Raw genomic sequence first — 19,434 nt, 5'->3', positions numbered from 1 at the left:
TCTGTATCTACAAATGCAGTTTAAATTAATCTAGGAGTACTGTAGACACATATCCCTAGTTATGCTGCTCTCATCATACATCATTCCTCTCCAAGCATGAAAAAGGAAATTAACCTGCAGATATCACTTCAGTATTCTTAATAAAACTAAATAAAGCAGCAAACTGCTTTATACTTCACAATTTATTTGCTAGAACCACCAGCAATGCAACACCCTCCCACTTCTTCTACTGCCTGTAAGTCAAACAGAATACAATTTGCAGCATGCACAAAAGAACTGCCTCAGTGAAACTTCTAGGATAAGTTGTTGTGTCCTGTCCCCAGTGTATTAATCCATAGCACTGATTGTCTGGTGGATTCAGCAGATCTCTGGGAGCCAACACACTTGGATTCTACTCCTGACTCTGCCACTGATTCACTGACCAATTGTATGACCATGGGTAGATCACAAAGCACTTGGATTTCTAGATAGGCTGGGAATATCCACGACCACCACTTCCAAGAGGAGGAGGAGGAGGGTGGTGGTGGTCGGGGACTCTCTCCTCAGGGGGACTGAGTCATCTATCTGCCGCCCTTACCGGGAAAACCGAGAGGTGTGCTGCTTGCCAGGGGCTAGGATTCACAATGTGACGGAGAGACTGCCAAGACTCATCAAGCCCTCGGATCGCTACCCCTTCCTGCTTCTCCACGTGGGCACCAATGATACTGCCAAGAATGACCTTGAGCGCATCACTGCAGACTACGTGGCTCTGGGAAGAAGGATAAAGGAGTTTGAGGCGCAAGTGGTGTTCTCGTCTATCCTCCCTGTGGCAGGAAAAGGCCAGGGTAGAGACCGTCGAATCGTGGAAATCAACGAATGGCTACGCAGATGGTGTCGGAGAGAAGGGTTTGGATTCTTTGACCATGGGATGGTCTTCCAAGAAGAAGGATTGCTAGGCAGAGACGGGCTCCACCTCACAAACAGAGGGAAGAGCATCTTTGCAAGCAGGCTGGCTAACCTAGTGAGGAGGGCTTTAAACTAGGTTCACCGGGGGAAGGAGACCAAAGCCCTGAGGTAAGTGGGGAAGTGGGATTCCGGGAGGAAGCACAAGCAGGAAACTGCAAGAGGGGAGGACTCCTGTCTCAGACCGAGAAAGCGGGACAATCAGCGAGTTATCTTAAGTGCCTATACACAAATGCAAGAAGCCTGGGGAACAAGCAGGGAGAACTAGAAGTCCTGGCACAGTCAACGAATTATGATGTAATTGGAATAACTGAGACTTGGTGGGATAACTCACATGATTGGAGTACTGTCATGGATGGATATAAACTGTTCAGGAAGAACAGGCAGGGCAGAAAAGGTGGGGGAGTTGCGTTGTATGTAAGAGAGCAGTATGACTGCTCAGAGCTCCAGTATGAAACTGCAGAAAAACCTGAGAGTCTCTGGATTAAATTTAGAAGTATGAACAACAAGGGTGATGTCGTGGTGGGAGTCTGCTACAGACCACCGGACCAGGGGGATGAGGTGGACGAGGCTTTCTTCCAGCAACTAACAGAAGTTGCTAGATCACAGGCCCTGGTTCTCATGGGTGACTTTAATCACCCCGATATCTGCTGGGAGAGCAATACAGCAGTGCACAGGCAATCCAGGAAGTTTCTGGAAAGTGTAGGGGACAATTTCCTGGTGCAAGTGCTGGAGGAACCAACTAGGGGAAAAGCTCTTCTTGACCTGTTGCTCACAAACAGGGAAGAAATAGTAGAGGAAGCAATAGTGGATGGGAACCTGGGAGGCAGTGACCATGAGATGGTTGAGTTCAGGATCCTGACACAAGGAAGAAAGGAGAGCAGTAGAACAGAGACCCTGGACTTCAGAAAAGCAGACTTTGACTCCCTCAGGGAACTGATGGGCAAGGTCCCCTGGGAGAATAACATGTCGGGGAAAGGAGTCAAGGGAAGCTGGCTGTATTTTAAAGAAACCTTATTGAGGTTGCAGGAACAAACCATCCCGATGTGTAGGAAGAAAAGTAAATATGGCAGGCGACCAGCTTGGCTCAACAGTGAAATCCTTGCTCGTCTTAAACACAAAAAACAGCTTACAAGAAGTGGAAGATTGGACAAATAACCAGGGAGGAGTATAAAAGTATTGCTCAGGCATGCAGGAGTGAAATTAGGAAGGCTAAATCACACTTGGAGTTGCAGCTAGCTGGAGATGTTAGGAGTAACAAGAAGGGTTTCTTCAGATATGTTAGCAACAAGAAGAAAGTCAAGGAAAGTGTGGGCCCCTTGCTGAATGAGGGAGGGAACCTAGTGACAGAGGATGTGGAGAAAGCTAGTGAACTCAGTGCTTTTTTTGCCTCTGTCTTCACAGACAAGGTCAGCTCCCAGATAGCTGCACTCTACAGCACGGTATGGGGAGGAGGTGACCAGCTCTCTGTGGAGAAAGAAGTAGTTCGGGACTATTTAGAAAAGCTGGACGAGCACAAGTCCATGGGGCCAGATGCGCTGTAGGGATAGGATACAGAGGGACCTAGACAAATTAGAGGATTGGGCCAAAAGAAATATGATGAGATTCAACAAGGACAAGTGCAGAGTCCTGCACTTAGGACGGAAGAATCCCATGCACTGCTACAGACTAGGGACCGAATGGCTGGGCAGCAGTTCTGCAGAAAAGGACCTAGGGGTTACGGTGGATGAAAAGCTGAATATGAGTCAACAGTGTGCCCTTGTTGCCAAGAAGGCTAATGGCATTTTGGGTTGTATAAGTAGGGGCATTTCCAGCAGATCGAGGGAAGTGATCATTCCCCTCTATTCAGCACTGGTGAGGCCTCATCTGGAGTACTGTGTCCAGTTTTGGGCCCCACACTACAAGAAGGATGTGGATAAATTGGAGAGAGTCCAGCGGAGGGCAACAAAAATGATTAGGGGGCTGGAACACATGACTTATGAGGAGAGGCTGAGGGAACTGGGATTGTTTAGCCTGCAGAAGAGAAGAATGAGGGGGGATTTGATAGCTGCTTTCAACTACCTGAAAGGGGGTTCCAAAGAGGATGGATCTAGACTGTTCTCAGTGGTAGAAGATGACAGAACAAGAAGTAATGGTCTCAAGTTGCAGAGGGGAAGGTTTAGGTTGGATATTAGGAAAAACTTTTTCACTAGGAGGGTGGTGAAGAACTGGAATGGGTTACCTAGGGAGGTGGTGGAATCTCCTTCCTTAGAGGTTTTTAAGGTCAGGCTTGACAAAGCCCTGGCTGGGATGATTTAGTTGGGTTTGGTCCTGCTTTGAGCAGGGGGTTGGACTAGATGACCTCCTGAGGTCCCTTCCAACCCTGAAATTCTATGATTCTATGATTCTAACATGCAGCTACCTTTGATTTCAATAGGAGCTGCAGGTACTAGGCTCTTCTGAAACCCAGGCCCTTAACTTCTTTGTACATTAGTTTCTTTATCGGTAAAATGGAGGAGGAATAAACAGTTCTGTAAAGCACTTTGAGATCTTTGGATAAAAAGACCTATGATCTACACTTAAAATGCTGAAGTGATACAGTGGTGGGGCTGTAGCTATGCTGATATAGCACTGCTGATGTAGCACTTCAGTGTAGACACTCACTACAGGGACAGATGGGGCTCTCCTATCACTATTGTAGTTAATCCACCCCCATGAGAGATGGTAGCTAGGTCAAAGGAAGAATTCTTCTGTTGACCTGGCACTGTCTAGGTTAGGTTGACAAGCTACATCTCTCAAGGGTGTGGATTTTTCACACCCCTAAGGTACTTGGCTATGCTGATTTAAGTTTTCATTGTAGACCGGCCCATAAAAACAGACTAATAGAATGGGCAAGGGTGAAGATGCTATCAGCTTTATCACTACCTGTCTTCACAAGAATTTTCAGTGTTTTACTCTAAACTGCTGTCATCAACAATTCTACATCATTCCCTCAGAAGTAAGAGGTTTAAAATGCATCAGACCTATTGTAATTTAAAAATAGGCACCTGGAGAAGGTAGAGGACTTGGGCAAAGGTTCTCCAGAAAAAAGGGTATAAAATATATGGAATAAGTTACTGTGGAAAGAGGTTATAATAAAGACTATACATGAGTTCAAGACACCTTGCTTTATTTTGAAAGAATTGGAGATTTTAAGAATAATGGTAAAAGAAAGAAAAAAGGCAGGAATATTGGGGTGGATTGTTTAATCATATAATTCCTATAGTGGTTTTTTTTTCCTGTTCCCTCTAGCCACAACTTTTCCATTGCTAACAGAGGCTTCACATCATCTTTTTTCTCTTTCCAATGTGAAGTGCTCCGAAGTGTGTCCTTCATGTGCCTTCTTACTTTTGGACATCTTGAGTCAGATGCTCAACTTGCCTAAATTGTCATAGATAAAATAAATTCAACGGAGCTATGACAATATCAATGCATGCAGCTAAGTATCTTCCCGCTCATGTGATAACATAGCTTCAGTCTTGACAATCAGATATGCAAATGACACAATATACACTATATTCCTTTGTTTCACACTCTGAATTCTCTACCACCACCAGTTTCCTGCTGCTCATTGGTACAACCTAAATTTCTACTAAAATCATCCCTGTGCTGGTAAAAAATCCTTCTTGTTTCATATTTCTGACTCATTCTTTAACTCAATATGCTTTAACACAACCATCCATCTGTAAATCTGCCTATCATCTGCATGACATTACCACAATTCATCCTTACCCTTAGACACCACGTCTACAAAAGTACTTATTCACGCCTTAATTACTTCCCATCAGCTATAGCAACTCCCCTTTCTGATCTTCCTAAATCCCTTCTCTCTAAATCTCAGGTCATTCAGACTTTGGGCCCACACTGCTCATTTGATCCAGGAAGTAGGACCAGAACACTTATTTTCTATAACCTTTACTGACTTTCTATCAAGCTATGTATCTTGTGTTCCTGGTTTTTGAAACTCACATGGATTCTTGTTCTACTCTTACTCTCTTAAATTCACTGCCGTACCCAACTCTCATACTCCTGGCTTCCGGACTCTTTTCATTGTGTGGATATTTGAGTTGTTCTCTCTCTTGAACTGCCTCTCATTTATTTATTTTTAATACTTCTTTCCTCAAATCAAATGAATAACTTTATCTTCTCCTCGTATGTTATTGCATCCTTACATTCTCCCTTCATTGTAGCTTCTGAGTCTGTAATAATACTTGCATTTTTACCATTATTAAAGTTCATGTCTTTGACTCTAGTCCACCTTCTTGCAGTTTTTTCTTTTCTACTTGCATGATAATCACTGCCCAAGATCTAATTTTGAAGACCCTTCTCTGTATGTTTCAGTCTCTTCTGTGAAGTGTTTTATGGACACTTCATAAGAAGAATTTCATATAAAAATGTTATATAGTATCTATACTGCAGACAATATTTTTCAAGTCATGAGGAATGAGTGAATCAGCCATTTATTCAGGTAATATAAAAGCAATAATAAATTTAACATTTCTACAAATTAACCACTCAGGTTTATTATTGTAATCAAACTTAATAGACATTTGTCCTGCTGATCGCTAAACTTTTAGGATGACATTTATTGTCTTTATGCAATATGCTTAAATCTCACAAGATGACATTTGAACAGTGTGAATCAATCGTATTTTATGGATGTTATTTTTTCCTATGACTTAAAAATATCTTTATCCTACCAATAATTAACTTGGAAGAAAATAAAAAGAGAATCATAACATACTGTTGCCCACTTAAATGTGAATGAAAGCGTTCCGAGCCATATATTCTGAAACTGGCCATAAGGCCAAGCATCTTTTATTAAAAACAAACACTAAAGCTGAACTGCTAATTTGGAAGACACCTGAGAAAATTATCTTTATATTGTGTTTATAATTCAGAGATAAGATCAGCTGCCCTTCCCTTAGCTCTACATACAGATTCACAGGACAGTGGCATGGTGGCTAGCTGGGACTTGTTTGCCAGAGGTTTCTCTAGATGGATGCCAATGGATACTTCTCTCTCCTGACCAATCATAGCCTGGGTTTGCATTGGGCTGTGCCAACGGACATTCCCTTTGGCTCTAAGGAGCCCTCTTAGGGAGCTGCTCCCTGCTTAGGCTGAGCTGGTAAGGAACAATGGACCATTCACACACTCTACCTGTAGCAAGGATTTTCCATCCACACATCCATACCACTGGAGTGTGGTTCAGGGCTATTGTCTGTCCTTATCCTCAGGGTATCGTATTGGCATTCAGTTGCTGAATGTACGCTGTTGTTACATTGACTAAGCATTGCATTTTCTTTTCTGTTTCAGTCTAAGTAGAATCTCATTCAGGTTTCCATGTCTCAGAGTATTATGTCAAAACTGTGCGGGTAGACATTCTTTGCAGGAATAAACACATTTGGCTGCTTAGGCTGACATGATAGGTAGGGAGAGGTACGTAGCTCCAAGAATTGTGAGATTCAATGTGTGGTTGGGACAGATACACTTACTGGCAGAGACTGCCTGGAAGTGTGTCAGAGGTTCCCCTAACCCTCTCGGGAGGTGTGTGTGTGTGGGGGTGGATATAGTGTGGCTTGTGGTCTAATGTGCACGTCTAGGCCTGGGTAGGCTGAACAGTATGATAGCTGTGTAGCAGTTTTGATCTTAGGATCTGCAAGTTAGGCTGTGCAGCTATGAGCAACACTTTGCTGCAAAGACTATGTCCCTACTCGTCCTTCATTACTTTACATTCTTTATGTATATTAAAAAAGTCATGGCCATTGTGCCATAAACAGTTCCTTAGTTTATGCACAATTTTTTTGGGATCTCCTGGGCAATGCATGTTGCCAGTGCAGAAAAGCAAAAATATTGCAGAAATTTCAAGCAGCAAGTTTGGTGGTGGGGGTTTAAACCCATTTCAAGATAACTCCGTTTTTGATTATTAACAAACATGTCAGCTCCAAAATGTGATTTGATATCTATGCTAAATTTGTATATCCTTCATTTGTGCATACAAAAATCAGTATCTGAATGTATAAAAATCATTTCTGCATGGATGTGTTTTCTGTTAACACAATGGATGTGCATGCTAACTTTGTATGTACAATTTAGAAACCAACCTTTCACACTTTTGCCCTTAAAATCTAGTGAACGTTCCTCATCAGGACAGCACAGCACAGCTTTCAGTTGCACTGAGATGCCAAAAATTTAAAAGCATGGTGTACTTGCCATAAAACCACACCATACTAATTTGCAGCTAGTGTTTGTATTATTCTTTGTGAGAGACAGGTTGCCACACCCATTTCTGAGTCTCATAAAAGCTTAGTTTTCAGTTCTAAAAACTTATTTCACCACACCTGCCATGTAAATAGGCTTTTGGAATTGAAAACAAAGCTTTAGAAGCTTCAGAATTGGCTGTGGCAACTGAGACCATGAAAACAGCCGGATTGTGTAGCTTTCTTAGGAACCTGAAAAATCATATGCTTAGTTCCAAAGGGCTTCTAAATATAAGAGCACTAATAGTCAAATTTGATACCAGAAATAATTAGCATGGTACCCTGGACTTACCCTATATGTATGAGGCATTGTAAGCAATTATGTTACATAAGATGTTTTGCAGATATCATGGTACCGTACAGTTCTTCCATTACTTGTGTGTCATGTTTATCATGAATGTACATTATATATTTACTTCAAAAGGCCATATACTAGTATATCTGTAGGTTGTAATAGGATAACTTATAACTTTGGTTCTTAAGGAAGTAAGAGAATAAATATAGTGCAGATATTTAAACTTTCTAAATATGCTTATAAATGTATTCAGATACTTTGCAGTATAATATTACCGATAATATTTTCAGGCTGTATTTTTTATCATATATACTAATAAAGGCAGGTAGCTCTTTTTCCACTATTTATAAATCTGGTAATTAATACTTGAACTTTGGGTTAATTACGTAAACTCAGAAGTAATTTCTAACAAACATTTAACCTTAGCACCATATTTTTGAATGACATTATTCAGAAAGGATAAATCTCCATTGCATATTTTCATTTATACAGATTCAAGTATTACCCTTTAGCTTGCATTAAAAGAATCTGAAGGAAATTAACACAAATTTAATTTAAAGCAGTATGCAAGTGTACAAGCAACACAACAATATACATAAAGTTTTGAGTTAATAGTGCCATATATTGTTATGCCTGTCAATTACAGCACACAAACATTGGCCTTTTTTTTTTTTAATCAGAGAAAGATGATGATATTACACACTGTTGGGAAAATACTTCTTGCAAAGATATGATCTATTCATATCTGGATTGTCTGGTATTTTGTGAATCAGTTGCAATAGGATCTGAAGGTAACATAAAAAACAAATAGCATTCTTCAGTGGAAGATAATCAATACAGTTATGCCTACATACAATGAGACCCAGGTAAGGACACAGTGCTTTTCCTAATTCACACACTTCTGCTTTTTGTATATTTGCCTGTATTCGTATTCCTAAATACTCCAAGTTATTAAATGTTTCATAGATATGTAACTCCCACGGATTATAATGGAAGTTCTTAGCTAAAACCCAGGGCAGTCTGGTTTAGGAAGCTTAGAGGTTAACATTGCTTTAGTATTTTTTGTATTTTTAAATTCTCTTCTCCTTGCGAATGACATTCATCCCATATGCAAAGTAACATATCTACGTGTTGTATCCATTGTTTACATGCTAATATACTAGGATATATTATTTAGTTGTATTACTTTAACTACCAAAATCATAAATTAAAATGCATATGCAGTAAAAACAGATTATACAACAAATACCTGTTTTTAAATTGCCTTGGGACTGTTTATGGAGCTCTCTGGACTAAAGCAACTACTAAAACTAGATCTGAATGCCATTATAAATTGTCGTTTCTTATATAACCCATATTTATATTTATCAATAAAAGCAGACTTAAAGCTTGCAATAATGCCTTGGTGGAGAAAGCAGGACAAATTTATTATCTGTGATCCCTTCTTTATCTTTTGCCATTACATTTGGGATAACTCTGAAGTACTTAAATTATATGAATAAGTCTCATTAGTCCATGACTCTTCTATTATAAGCAAAAATCCTCCATCTAAAAATGAGATATGAAAAATGCTTCTACATATTGTTAAAAAATAAGCAAATTACAGGGATATTGTCAGTGGAGTATAACAAAATCAAAGGATACTAATGCCTCAGTACTACAGGATCTCTCAGATGAAGACCAGATATTTGTTGAAAGTAACATTGAGACATTTATTTTCAAAGCATGGGAGGCATTTAATTGTAGGTCTGTTGCAATAATTTTTTGGTCTTATATGCAAAGCACAGGTGATGTCATTCTGTTTGATTAACAAGGCAGCAAAATGACTCCACAACACTATTATGGATAGGTTTAGTTTCTGGTTGTCAAAAAAGCATCTAGCACACTTTGAGAGCTATATAAATAATGATAAACATTCTTACTAGCTCAGATAACAAACATATATATCAGAAATCAATTTACTCATAAAAGTACCATTTGCAATGCATTCTTCTAAATAGATTGGCTTCTAGCTGTCTGAAGTTTTATTTTAATGCGTTTAAACAAATAAGAGCAATCATCAAGGAAACCTAACTGTCTTACATGATTTTATTTGGTATAATAGAAAGATAAATGTGAAAGTCATGTGTTAATTCTAACCTTCAGGATGTTCATCATCAAAAGTTTCAAATTCCAGTAAAATATAATTTCTGTTCTTTTCTGGGTTGCAAAATTCTGATGGATTCAGCCATAATGCATAGATCCGAATAATTTTTTAAAAGCATACATTGAATTTTTTCTTTTAATTAAAAAGTGTCTTTATGTAATCTGAAAATTATCTAAAGCCATTAAAAAGCAGTAATATTCTACTGTCTCAGTTTCATTTTATCCTATTGAAGTTTAACACGTGGTGGCAGCTTTCCAGATAGCTTGCATAAAAGATTCAAATTAGGTGTCAAAGTTGAATAAGGCAGGTTTGTTTTAATTTTCTCTCTCATGCACACTGCTAAAATGGAAATGGTAATGACAATATAACAAGTTTCTTCAAATAAATCAAGTTCACAAGACAATTCTTAAATTATGCCTAGTGTGCATCTCATTGATGTGCTGCAAGCTGCCATGATATTGATGTATGGTATTCAAAAATGATCCAAAAGTTGCATTTCAGCACAGACTGCAGTACATATTCTATTAATATATTCCACACTCAGATCTAAAGCACAAAGAGCATACATGTACCTTAAAGCTGTAACTCCCCTGCAGTGAGAAAGTGGAAAAATGATGGCACGTAATGCCGTTGTAGCTGCAATATTTCTGAACTAGGACACTCAGAAAAGGGCACTAGCTATTAACGTTTCTGGAAACTTTAAGTTTAATTCCACAGAAAAGATTTAGCTGCTTAGTGGTAAGAAAAAACCCAGATAGAACAGTTAGGTCTGCAAAGAAATTTGCTTTAACAAATATTAGAGGGAAAATATTTCAGAATCAGATTTCTCTACTAATCTCATATCCCGAGGCTATTCTCTTTTTCAGTTTTAGCATGTCAGGACATTGGTAAAGTTGTAAAAGAGCAAGAATATGTTTCTAAAAGGAAACAATAATACATAGAAAATATGCAATTGTTAATGTTTAGAGTATAGCCTCTTAAGACAAGAAACCTAGTGAAGGTACAAGATCTGCAGTTAAATCCTGCAGTCATGTACAGTAATAAAACAAGCTTAAGAAGATACAGCATGCAGTGTGTGTGTCATTAATTATTGTGCATTTGAAAAATCAATGCATCAATGAATTTGTAGGAATGCAATGAAATGCAGTATTTTTTATTTTCACAGTCTGATGAGGAAGAGATTTTACTGAAACAGTGTTAAATTATAATGTATTATATTAAAAGCTACCTGTTCATTTGCAAGGTTTACAAAACGGGTGACAAGGAAAAAGAACATAGTTTCATACACAAAACTAGATGAACTTTTCCAAACCCATAATTTACTTGCCTGTGGATTTCACCCAGACACATTTATCTAGGTATATATAAATGCACACAGAGAAAGAGATAAATATTTCTATAGCAAATATATCTCCACTCAGGGTTGCTATCATAGAGGAAATAAATAGTGCTATTTTTCAACTTTTAAAATAAATGTTTCTACAGTGAATTTCTCTCACAATAGAATAAAATTACACTAATGGTTAAAAGGATCATTAAGAAAATGATTCCCATACTGGGCTAAAACCTGAAGTCTTCATTCAGGCATAACTCCAACATGAGATTTGGCTGTTGTCAAAACTCCTGGCAACAGCTTTGTTAAAAAACATCTTTCGTCTCAAAGCCAAAAAAAACCCCAACCAAACAAAACAAAAACAAACAAACAAAAAAACCACCTTGGAGTTTTTCACTATGCTATCTGAATGGACAAAAGCCTGAATGAATTATCTCAATGAAAGGTGCTATTTCTTTTTCTGTCACTTTTGAACTATTACTACCCTGTTTGGTATATTCTTCTAGAGAAGTTACAATGCTAACTGGCATGGTGCAATAAGATTTTATACCACCACCAAACCCAGTCAACAGTTCTGGTTTTGCAATACTTGCCCTTTGTTCAAAATACCAGCCCTGCCCACAGATTAAAAACACCATCAGGCAAGAAAAAACCCCATTTCTGTCCAGTGGAAAATATCTGTACTTCACAGGCCTTACACATTTGGGTCCAAGAAAAAGTAAAATAAAAACTTCATAGGCACTAGAGGTCTTTGCATCTTTCAAGGGCAAGATTTCCAATCTGTTGAATCTTGCAATGCTGAACACTTGTAATAAGCCCTTAACTCATCCGATTTAGAAATGGATTACAACTAAAATGGAGTCTGGAGCCACAAAACCTATAGAGACCCCCTAATGTATTTTCCATCTACCATAAGCAAAACATCAACATCAAAATCCATTCATCTTTCTTAGAATCCATATCTAGGGTGTCTGGGTCCTAGCATTACAAAATTGTTTAAAAGAAAAAAAAAGATAAATCTTTCATTTTCACCAACACTGCCATTTCCTACCCAAATCTATACTCTAGGGTAGCCAGGAGGCCTTGGGAAGTCCCTGGGTGAAGATGCTAGATGGCATAAGGTGTGATTAGTTAGTGGAGTCTTGTTTGTGATTTGCAGCATCAATGAAGAATCTTCTTTTTACCCATGACAGTCATAATTACTACTTCTCTATCATGAAGGACATTACATACTCCAAATGTAAAGTCATTGTAGCCCACTCTTAAAATGCCCCACTTCCCTTACTAAAGCAGTTTAGTATGCTTCACAAACAAGTACACTGGGTCTTGTATTGTATCCCGACCCCCCTCATCCCCAAATATAACCACGTTTCCCAATCCTCGAAAGCAAACACATTTATACTTATATTGTAAAATTTTCATATCAAAACTATAAATTAATTTTAAAACATACATTATTGGGTTACTTTTGCAAGGGCTTCCTCAATTGCACCACCATTATTTGCATGTGTAAACCCCTTCCTTGACATGATCAAGAAGCATAACTTCTTTCTCTTTCCACTTTCTCTTCTTTGATGCTGAATTTGTGGTATGTATCATATGTTTATGATGATAATTCCATCTGCGGGCCAAATACAGATGCAATACTCCTTTCTGCATTACCAGCTATTAACATAGCACAAACAATAAGAGCCCTTTTCTATAAACCAGAAAAAAACCAACACTTTCACTTTCCTTTATCATTGTAAAGCTTACTTTTAAAACTCAAGCATGCACTCTTTCCTCTTTTATGAACACTTAAAACTTTCATCATCAGTATCTCCAACTCCAGATTGTACGTCTCAGATTTAAGGTTAAATACTAGACAGCCAATACGTGGTTCTACAAGGTGGAAAGGCAGAACAAAGAGCCTTCTTTGCCCTGTTCCTACGCTCCCCCAAGCACAAGGACTAGCATATCTGTGAATGGGAAAGAGGAAGGGATATATCCTCTTCTTAAACCCCAGCTAACTCCAGTGAGCTCCAACAAAGAACTGTGGGAGTCATTGTATCCCCATGGAGCATAATGCCTTTAGGAGTAACCCCTGAGATGGGGTGGGTCCACATTGATTTTTGTGTCTTAACTTAAGTTCTTTTGGAATTTACAGTACACTTTAGTGCTCAACTAAGCTGCTATTATTAGTTAGGCATACTTCCCCATTCCTGTTATGAAAGTTCTTTGTTCTTGTTAGCGAGCCCATCTTGATCCTTTCACAGTTCTTTCAAAGACCAAAAAGAAGGAAAACATTACCATTGGTGGTGTTTAGTATTAAAATTGTTTTTTTGCATGTTAGCAGCCACCACCGATAATTTGCCTCTTCAGAAGTTGTTCTTTTGATAAATGATATTTTTACTAATCAAGCTGATCAGAATATCAGTACCATCATGTTACGGTTTGCGCCTCTATCTTAGATCTTCTTGATAAAACTATAAGAAGCAAATACACCAAAAGGAAAATCCACTTTTTATGTGCAGACTAGCGATTGCAGCTATTATCTCTCTTTCTCATGTTGTTTTCATTTTCATTATGAATTGGTTTTGGCAACAGACTTATGATATGAGACTTCATTGAGCTAGAGAACACGTGCATGAAAAAGAAAATGTGTGAAATGACCACATTGCTGGAGTATTTTGATCATGTTGTTGAGTTTGCTTGTTATCATGTACTTAAGGGAAATATACTACAATTGCAACAGTACCAACTTACAACCTCTCTCTTTCACTTGTTTTTTGTTAAGAATTATGTTATTTGCAGTCAGAATAGCTCAAGATGCAGCAGTGAAATGAAACCTATGTCCAATGTTGCCAGAAAACAGAAAGAAATGTAACATTAATGTTTCTCTCTCTTATTTGCTTTTGATTAAGGATGGATGACTGCTACCAAGACCACTTGAAGATGAAGTCCTTGCCCTAACTTTCAAAACAACAGCAAAAATATATTTCTCCTTTCTTCTTTTCTTTGTGTTAAGGATAGATGCTGACTTTCTGGAAGCATTGCAGCAAGTTGTGAATAATGTATGAAATGAAAAATTCCTGCTTACTGCACAGAGAGAGTACAGACAGCTAGCTATATGCTACATGCTAGCCAAACACAACCAAACAGCCCAGCAAGCTAAGAAATCCCAAGAACTACCCTACTTCTCCCACAGGAAATTAAAACAAAAAAAAATATGTTTTTTTTGTTTCCTCCCACTAAAACCCCAGAGGCACTCACTTAGCTCCAGTCTAAAGAAGATCCTCACTCATTAAAACTCCAAGCCCACCAACATAAAAATCCATCCAGAATACTAAAAAGGAAACTAAATAACATTCTCTTTAGAAGTTTATAGTGAGTTTTAAAAGTTTGTAAAATTTTCCCATCTAGCTCCCATCTAGATATTGGTTGTAACTTTAAGTCTCAAAGTCACATCTACAAGCGTCTTCCAGCTGTGTGAATATATTGGAGAGTTATGTGACAGAGAGGGAGTGGCTTCCAAGGCAAATGAGAGGGTGTTTAAATCACTGTTTCAATTAGGTATTCAAATATTAGATGGTGGCTAGAGTTTGTCATCTACGATCTGAACTACTTTAAGGGGTAGTCCACGTTTTGACATCTCTATCTTACTTGTTTTTAATTTAAACATATTTGTGGTTTGATGGTACTGTGATACAAAATGATGATACAATGCAAAGATGCAACATGTTTGTTTTTATATTCGTCCAGTAAAAGTGCTTATTATTAAATTGTTTGTTGAGTTACTGCCCAAAGACCCATATAATGACAAGGGTCCAGTTATGCTGGGTGCTGGAAAACAAAGAAAACGACTTTATTCCTTGCCCCAACAAGCTTACAGACAAATGAAAACAGACAAGCGAAGAACAAAAAGGATACATTGTACAAGCCAAGGATACAAAAGAGTCCTTCAATAATTTTATTATTTTTTCATTTGTAAAATAGTTTCTCCTTATTTGGTGGCACTGTACTTACTCAAAAGCTCCCCATAAGAACAGTTATGCCCATTTTTAGTTTTAACTAATATTGACATGCAGACCAGTGTTACTGTAAAGACAGAAGCACAGCTGTTCCACATAACTCTCAAGGAACTAATCTGTGCTGGAGCAATTAAAAAAAACACCTAGTTAGTATAAGGTCCTTAATAGTTTCTGATCATTGACACCTCCAAGCCTAATATAGTTCAGCTTTTTGTCGACTACACTTGAGAGACCCGTTCCTTTTCATACTACAAATGGACAACTTGATCTAAATGTTAAAAAGTGACTAATGATTTAGGGTGCCTTCATTTTTGGATGCCAATTTTACACAGCTTCATATGGCCTGGTTTTTAGAGGGCCTGTAGTGCTCAACACTTCCTGAGAAACCACACCCCTGCAAGGGATTTCAAATTGGATAGGCTCCCTAAAAAATGGAGTCACGCAGAATCACTAATCATCTTCTAAAATGTAGGTCTTAAAGCCTATTATTGAAAGATTCATAAAGTTCAAGGCCAGAAAGGACCATTGTAACCATCTAGTCTGACCTCCTGTATACCACAGGCCACAGAATTTACCCAGAATAATTCCTAGAGCACACTTTTTAATTTTTCAAGGCTGGCTCAGTTTAACACAGCATGAAATTAAAGGTGGCAATAGCTCAACAATAAATGGATTTAAAAGAGAATTTTAAAGATAGAGTTGATTTGAACAAATAACTATTTGTGGATATGGACTGTATCCATGCAGCCTACATTACTCACGAATTATGAGTCACCTCCACAAGATGAAATGCTATAGTCCAGGATAGTTACGTCCTACTATATTTCTTATACATGCAAATGATGTATGTATAAAAATGAATGTAAAATGTCAAAACTAATTATTTTCTAATCAAGCTGAAATTTTTTTTGGCTCACAAGAGACTAAGATTAACATGGATTATAAAATTCTGTTGAACCTTCTTATTGATTCTGGGCAGAAGAACCATCAAATGATCTAAGAATGTCAGTCACATGTGGTTATTCACCATATTTCTGGCATATATACAAGGATTAGTACATCCGTGCCATTACTGTTAAACTGTAGGTTTGTCAAAGGGGAATACTGGCTTGTTGTCATATAGTATGTCTGAATTTCTGTCATGAAAATAGGCATCACAAGCGGAAGTTTCTTGCAGAATAGTCTTTCCTTAGGCTAATCTTTACACCATTTCCTATATCAAAGCTCAGCCTGCTAAATTCATGCTTTCACAACAGTCAAATGGAATTAACCCTGTATCTTGCTGTCCTGCAGAGATCATCGCTGACGAAATATGCACGAGAGCTGATTATACTCTGTTGGAAAAGGGACAAGCAGAAGTGATTGAAATTTCTATAGAGAACATCAGTTCTTGCTTAGAAGAATTTTGCATATAAATAGGGCATAAAATGGTCTGTATTCATTTTGTTCTCCAGTTGTTGACAAAAAATGTCATCAGCACCACTGTATATTGCACTCCTAAACTTCTATCTTCTTGTAATGCAAACCTAGATCTGATTAATCAATCAGTGAATCATTGTGCTTATGTAGAGTCACCCAAAATGAGAATCTCATTGCCCTTAATAAATGAAATAGGAAAGCAAATTAAAAATCAGTATCAAGCAAATAAATTCTGAGATTAGTTTTGAAAAGATCCAGGAGCTAATATAGAAATAGGAAGGCAGTTCTTAGAGAAGCTGCCAAATGAGTCAGAGGCCAAGGACCATAGGCAGTGGTCCTGACATGAGAAACTATTAATGTCTGGGAAGTAATCCATGCAGAAGCAGAACACAGAATTTATAATGAAAAACCTTCATTCATAAGAGGGTAAAATCTCTAGTCTGATGTGCTGCAGCTGAACAATACTTGAACATAGATTGAAATTATTTTTATGTAAGATCTATGGGATACTTTGAAGATCAGAAGGAAATGAAGGCTGCTGTAAAGAAGTGATCTGGAGGTCAAATAAATTGATAGAATTGGTCTGGTGTGAGTTTGAGAACAGTGAAACAAATGCATTAGCTTTACGAAGGCTATACTGGAAACTAAACATGTTGTTGTGCCTTAGAAATATCTCAAAGTGAGTACTGAATGGCCAATGTAATTACTTTATGTGTGAAAATAAATTGTGCTGTATCTTTTTCATCTGGTATTTATTCTTTTATATACCATATTGGGTTTTAATTTGAGAACCTGATGATTTAGGTTAATTTAACAATTCCTTTGTGTCTCTCTCTTTTTCTAGAAGTGAATTTAGTGCTCATGAAAGGTACTAGCTTAATAACTTTGATAAAGAATGGACTTTCTTTATCAATAGAGCAAGTACAGTATAGACAGTTCCAGTGCATGCACCTTCACACTGCTCTGCTGGTGTGCCTGAAAACTGTTATGGAAAGACTTACTCCAAGGAAAAAGGGTAATTCAGTTTTTGGTCTTTCTGCACAGAGTCACAAGGGTGCCAAACAGTGAGTTGATTTTGTGTTACAATGTTCATTAGGGACTGCAATAAGACCAGCTCATCCTTTTACATAGGCTACTGAACTGTTATTAGATGCCAATCATTTCTGATGATTACCAACATATGCAGAGTTGAACCAGTATTTTAGGGGTAAATCGTTTGTTAAACTCCTGAGCTAACCATTTTCCTGAATTCAGGAAAATGGAAAGCAGATGCCAAAAAAGAAGACTTGATTCATTCAGTTTCATTCTTTGCATTTTGCTGGACTGCTTGAAACATCATTTCCACTAACATTTTATTCTTAATCTATTCTTGAATACCTGTTCCATTGACTGACTGCTCTTGCTGTTGAGAACTTTTCCCTACTATCCACACTTCCTTCCTTTCCAGTCATTGCTCAATGTCCTATCAACTTTTGAGTCTATGAGTAATTCCCTTCCTTCATTTATACTCCTTGAAGATGTCCCCCTGTATCTATCTTCATGTTTTCTCCTCTTTAAACTATATATATTTAGCCCCCTTTGTCTCTTCTTACATTCTTCCAGATTTGGTTCCCTTTTTTGTATTTTCTCCATTTTTTCTACATCCTTTCTGAACAGTGGGGCCCACAATATTCCATCCACAGTGGCACTACAGCTACATAATGATAAGCAGCAGATAGAATTAAGACAAGATTGGAGCTGGCGCTAAGCATAAGCAGACTAAGCAATTGCTTAGGGCATAGGCAGCTCAAGGGCCCCCTACTTACTTTTTATTATGTGGTGTAAAATATTCCTTCGTAGGGCCCCCAATTGGCTGGCAGCACCTCTAAAGGTATGTTTACACTACCTTCCAGATCGGCTGGCAGCAACTGATCCAACACAGGTTGATTTACCGCGTCTAGTCTAGACACGATAAATCGATCCCGAAGAGCTCTCCTGTCGACTCCTGTACTCCACTGCTGCGAGAGGAGCAGATGGAGTCAATGGGGGAGCAGCAGCTGTTGACTCACCGTGGTGAAGACACCACGGTAAGACGATCTAAGTATGTTGACTTCAGCTACGTTATTCACGTAGCTGAAGTTGCATAACTTATATCGATCCCCTCCCCCCAGTGTAGACCAGGCCTAAGATTATGTTTACTGGTGGAGTGAAGTGCAACTACACAGAAGAGTCTATGTTAGGGGAAGTGAGCTTGGTAAATTCTGCTCTCATCTCTCTGTACCAGTGCTATCTCCTTCTCTCACACTTCTCCATAATTGGGAGTCTTTATATCTCCCTAGCTTTCACTTCTCTCCTTCACTCAAATAGGCTTCCCAGCTTTTTAAGATACGTTTGTGCTGCCATCGTGTCACAAATTACAGTCATAGTCACATATGTGTCTCCAGGATGAAGGGTCAAACCCTTGCCTACTTCCTCAAAGAAGGAGTGCAGGATAGCAGGAGTGGGATTGATTGAAAAACAGTGGCTGAAGCAATTTTGTACAAACTTCCACTGTTACTGGGCTCACTGAATCTCTAATCCCCCTCCTGTTCCTTCCACACGCACCCTCCTTTAAAGGTCTCAAGCTGTCACCTGTCAGGGTGGAATCATGCAATTCTCACACACTGAGGCCTGGTCTACACTAAGAAGGGGGTTCGAATTAGGGTACGCAAATTCAGCTACGTAAATAGCGTAGCTGAATTCGAAGTACCCTAATTCGAACAACTCACCCGTCCACACGCGGCGGGGTCGAACTCCGCGGCTCCCCCGTCGACTCCGGCAACTCCTTCTGCCGAGGTGGAGTACCGGAGTCGACCGCGGCGCTTCCGGAGTTCGAACTATCGCGTCTACATCAGACGCGATAGTTCGAACTCCAAAAAGTCGAACTCTCCGCGTCGAACCGGCAGGTAAGTGTAGACGTACCCTCAGACTGGGCCCTGAGTTGCAGTCCCCTCCCTGTGTATCAACCATGATTTACCTCAGCAGGTCTCACA

The 19,434-nt window shown here is 38.6% G+C and overlaps 1 protein-coding gene across 3 annotated transcripts in view; it reads right to left on the bottom strand.

Moving 5' to 3' along the window:
- Positions 1–19,434, bottom strand: part of DIAPH2 (diaphanous related formin 2) — an 834,834-nt gene that overhangs the window by 127,085 nt on the left and 688,315 nt on the right. The window contains exon 28 of one of the 3 annotated variants that reach the window (XM_045029930.1): positions 16,075–16,338. The exons of the other annotated variants lie outside the window; for them this stretch is intronic. Within the exon in view, the coding sequence (XP_044885865.1) occupies positions 16,301–16,338 (38 nt within the window). The 3' untranslated portion in view covers positions 16,075–16,300. Of the gene's footprint in view, positions 1–16,074; positions 16,339–19,434 lie in introns of those variants that run through there. 3 annotated transcript variants of the gene reach the window in all.

This window comes from Mauremys mutica, chromosome 9 (genome assembly GCF_020497125.1).
Source record: "Mauremys mutica isolate MM-2020 ecotype Southern chromosome 9, ASM2049712v1, whole genome shotgun sequence".
In the NCBI taxonomy this organism is placed as follows: Eukaryota; Metazoa; Chordata; order Testudines; family Geoemydidae; genus Mauremys; species Mauremys mutica.
Note: the sequence above shows the minus strand (reverse complement) of the source record. Positions and strands in the feature narration are given on the sequence as shown.